The sequence below is a fragment of the Poecilia latipinna genome, unplaced genomic scaffold (genome assembly GCF_001443285.1).
Source record: "Poecilia latipinna isolate Pla-1442-1.1 unplaced genomic scaffold, P_latipinna-1.0 Scaffold1958, whole genome shotgun sequence".
NCBI lineage: Eukaryota > Metazoa > Chordata > Actinopteri > Cyprinodontiformes > Poeciliidae > Poecilia > Poecilia latipinna.
In genome coordinates, this window is record NW_015114574.1 from 25,394 (window position 1) to 29,739 (window position 4,346).

General features: G+C 44.1%; 1 gene segment (V, D, J or C); it reads right to left on the reverse strand.

Annotated features, from left to right (window-relative positions):
- Nucleotides 1-301: 301 nt before the first annotated feature.
- LOC106935396 (T-cell receptor alpha chain V region CTL-F3-like) lies at nucleotides 302-4,305 on the reverse strand. The segment is given in 2 exon segments: nucleotides 302-1,761; nucleotides 1,889-4,305. Coding segments are annotated over 2 exon segments (438 nt in total).
- Nucleotides 4,306-4,346: the final 41 nt, after the last annotated feature.

Sequence of the window (4,346 nt, forward strand, 5' to 3'; positions counted from 1 at the left end):
GGTCTTGTCTTGGTCTCGGGTTAGGTGGTCTTGACCACAACACTGCTGACTACGACTCTGTACTGCCGTATGCGTCAGGTCTCTGTGTTAAAGAATATTTTCTCCTGTTTGATGGTTTGATTTTGAGAAGTTTATGAAAACTTTGGCTTAGTTTAAATTCCCAAATTATCATGTCAGTTTTTCTGATGAAAAACTGACATGAATGTCATTATGAATCATTATGAATGTCGTTCCTTGAAGGAAGTGGATGGAGAGCAGAGAATCTTCTGCCTCCCAGGGAAGGAGGAATGAGTCCAAGGTTTTAGTTGACAAGGTGACATTAAAAAGTTCCCAAATCAACCAGAGAGTCTGACGTTCATCAGCTGCAGCTGCTCTGGGAGACGATCCCAGTTCATAGACCTGACCAGATGCAGAGGTCACCAAGGTCAGCGAAGCCAAGCAGAAAACAGGAACATTTGCAGCTTTGGGTCAATCAGTAGATCTGTGTTGTGTTAAAAGCTTTTAATATACTCACCAGAAAAAGTATTTTCTTCTTTTAAAGGAGGTCTAATGTGACTGCAGCCTTTATTATCGTTTTGTTTTTCAGTTTTCTGTTTGGAGGCCTAAACATATGAAAACTCCCTGAATTGTGCAGATGCATCAGTCATGTGAAAATTACATATTTTTACAAAAGTGACAACAGGAACAGCTGAACAGCGCCCCCTGGCAACATTCAGATATTGACCTTTTATTGGACACCTATGAAGTTTGGTTCACTTGGACAACTTTCGGACGTACAGAAAACTCTTGCAGAAATTATAAGAAACAGGCAGGAAGTCGGCCATATTGGATCGAAGTTACAATTTTTACCCCGTTTGGCCGTTTATGGCCTCCGTATTTGATCAGTCTGCTAGATGATGGCAACAGGGTTGCAGTGGTGGAGTTTCATTGGTTACAACATGGCAGTAGCAGTTCTGAGCTGCGAGGTTCGAGGCTGATAAGTGTCTTCAGTCGGTAACAGCAGCTGATTTACAGGAACAGGATCAGACTGTTTGGAGCTCTTCAGAATAAAACTCCTTCAATTATTTTAAGCAAAAACCTTCACAGATGTTTGTTATGAAGAAACATTCACAGACTGTTGGATCATTGTATCAATTATCAGTGGAGCTGAAACAACTAAATACATGGAAGTTTATCTCCGACACACCAGGGGTTTTCCTAACTGGTTCCACTGGTTTCCACTGACTTCTCCCAGTTTGAACTGTTGGACAGGAACCAGGTGGAGATGCTGCTGCTTCAGGTTAGTTTGGCTCCAGCAGCTGCAGCTCATCTTAATGTAACCTGATGTACGAGGCCCTCTAGTGGCCGCTGTGGAGTACTGCAGGTTTTAGTGGATTAACAAGGAGTGAGGCCCTCTAGTGGCCGCTGTGGAGTACTGCAGGTTTTTGTACAGGGTTCTGGTGTTTCCTGTCACTGTGGGCTGCAGAGCGCAGTAGTACACAGCAGAGTCTGACGGACGGAGATCCTGGATCGTCAGGTTGAAGGATTTCTTGGTTTTATTGAGGTCAGCATCAAATCTGCTGCTGTTGAACTCTGGAGCTTTATATGTTGTCGATGTTTGTTGCTTCAGCATGTACTGTGGAAAACTGTTTTCCTCCAGCTTGTACCAGAACAATGTAGGCGTCACAGAGATGCTCTCATAATTACATCCCAGAATCCGAGTTTCTCCTGCAGCAGCAACAACTTCTCTTTCTGTCTGCGTCACTGAGTCTCCTTTACACTCTGGGGAAGAACAGAACATGCAGAGGAAGAGATGGATCAATAGAGATGATTGATTAAAGGAGAACAATCAGCAGCTTTCCAGACTTCTCCTCCATGTGGAGGAAACATGTTGATCTTTGTATCTTACCAGAGAAAAGAGCAGCCAGAATAATCCACAGCCAATGTTCCATCTGTCCAACAAGGTTTAAACCAGCAGGAGAAAGCAGCTGATGTTCAACATTCAGTCTGACTGTTGTTCTCTTCACAGCACCACTTCTTATTGACACGATGCTGGAGCACAGAGCACAAGGAGAGCGCCGCCTGCTGGAGCATGTCGCCCCCTGGTGGAGAGGAAGCAGGTTTGGTGGATCAGATGTTACAAACTCTGCTTGTTACAAATCTTAGAAAAAAGTGACCCAGTCTGCATGTCCAGCAGGAGACGGTTAAGATTCTGTGATTTAGTCCAGAAGGATGGATTTAAATTCTCCTTCCAGCTGATTGAAGCTGATTTAGTAAAACAATTAATGTTCTCCTGACCTCACTTCTTGTTTTTCTGTCTGTCTAGATAAACCAAGATAGAAATATGTGGAGTTTGCCTGCTTGGGCGGCACACAAAAGCCATTTTAAAGAATCAATAACCAGTTTATGGCAGAGAAACATAACTGTGCTTGGTGTGAACCGGCAGCAGAACAACACTAGAGACGCCACAGGTTCCTTTTATTGATGCATGCTCAGATCAATTCACAGATGTAAGAGCACAGAAAACAAAAAAACAGATTAACGACCTCATACATTTAATCTAAACTCCTCCGTAAATGTCTCTCTAACGTTGGTTTCACCATGAAGGACACAAAGCAGAGAGACACCAACGGTTGTCTCTCTGCTTTGTCTGTTCAACGGTTTTTATGCACAGTTTGAAGTTTCACATTAGAAAAGGTTGAAAGAAAAGGCAACATTCAAACTGAGCTCCTCAGTTTCATTGTTATTGTCACTGACTTTTCTAAAGGACTTCATGCTCTAAAGGGAAGATGGAAACAAGTTTTCAGAATAAGTTCTGCTGCAGCGAACGCTGCCATTCCACTGGTGGGTCTGTGCCTTACCAGAGCCACGAAGTGTTTCTGAGTCGTGTTGTCCATCTTGGTTTGCTGCCTCAGCTTCCTGTTCGTTACAATAACGTAAACAATTCGATTCGCTCCAAACCAGGACACTGAAAGACGCCTAAATCGCATTTTCTGGTCTCTGCGACACTTTAAAAGTTCGCTCACAATTTCCATGACAACTGGATGGACAGAGATACGTACACACATCTCTCTGCTCTAGGCATCTGGGATTGGATCGGGTCAAAGGTCGCCTGGCGACATAGTAATGTAGAGCTGTGTAGCGTCTGCGTTGTCATGGTAACTGGTCTGATTTCCTGTTTTCACCTGAGCTTATAGATATAAGAGAGGTTGTAGGACTGAGCCTTGGGGAAGCCCACTGTGACCTCTGACCTCTTCAGTGAGAAGTTTCCTGTTGAAACAAAGAAATCCCAATTCTTTCTGTCGGACTGGAACCAGTCCAACCCCGGAACCGATCCAGAACCGGAACCGGTCCAGACCCGGAACCAGTCCAACCCCAGAACCGATCCAGAACCGGAACCAGTCCAGACCCAGAACTAGTCCAGACCTGGAACAAGTCCAGAACCGGAACAAGTCCAGACCTGGAACAAGTCCAGAACCGGAACAAGTCCAGAACCGGAACCAAAGCACCCTACCAGCTCTCCAGCCGTTCAGTGATGTGTCATGGTCAACACTGAGGTCCAACAGAACCAGAACCTGTACTGTGGTTCTTCCACAGTCTGTATTCATGTCATTGAACACTTTGACTAGGCCAGCCTCAGTCCTGTGGTAACCACGGAAACCTGTCAGTCGATGTATAATGCCTTTGGGTTTCCATGGCTGACAGAATTGTCTCTTTCCTTAAACATTAGAGCATCGACATCAGATTTGGTGTTGATGTGACAGAAAACATTCCTACATTTTCTCAGTTAAGAAGTTTGTAGATTCACTGTGTTGGAGTTCTGGTGGTTCCGTTTCTGGACGGTTAGCTTGTCAGCTATTGCAAACAGGGAACAAGCATTGTTGATGGTTTTCATCACACGTTTCCCTGGCATGTTTTAGTCCAGAGCGAAGCTTCTCTGTCTCTCCTTGTAGATTTCATAATGAACTCGGAGAAGGTTTACGTTTCTCCACTGGGATTATTTTACCAGACACTCCCTTCAGTTTGATGGGGAAAAGGAGTCAAACATGACTGGAAAATACCTCCCAGTTCTCTGGGTTTCAGGATAGAAGTGAGGGAAGATTAGATTTGATTAAAAAGTTTCAGCTGTGCTCTCCTTAAAAATGGCTTCAAATGTCTCTGGCAACGGAAGTTGTTGAAAATAACAGACAGATCAGATGGAGCGACTCCAACAGGAAATGTTTTTAGGGTTTGTCCTCTGCTGAGCGTGAAACATGTTTGCCCCTCGGTCTTAATGAAACAATCATTGGTTTACATGATAGCCGACAGATTCTAAGTGTTGGGAATAAATAATTCTGTTTTTCTTTTGTCTCTTTTAGCTAGTTGCT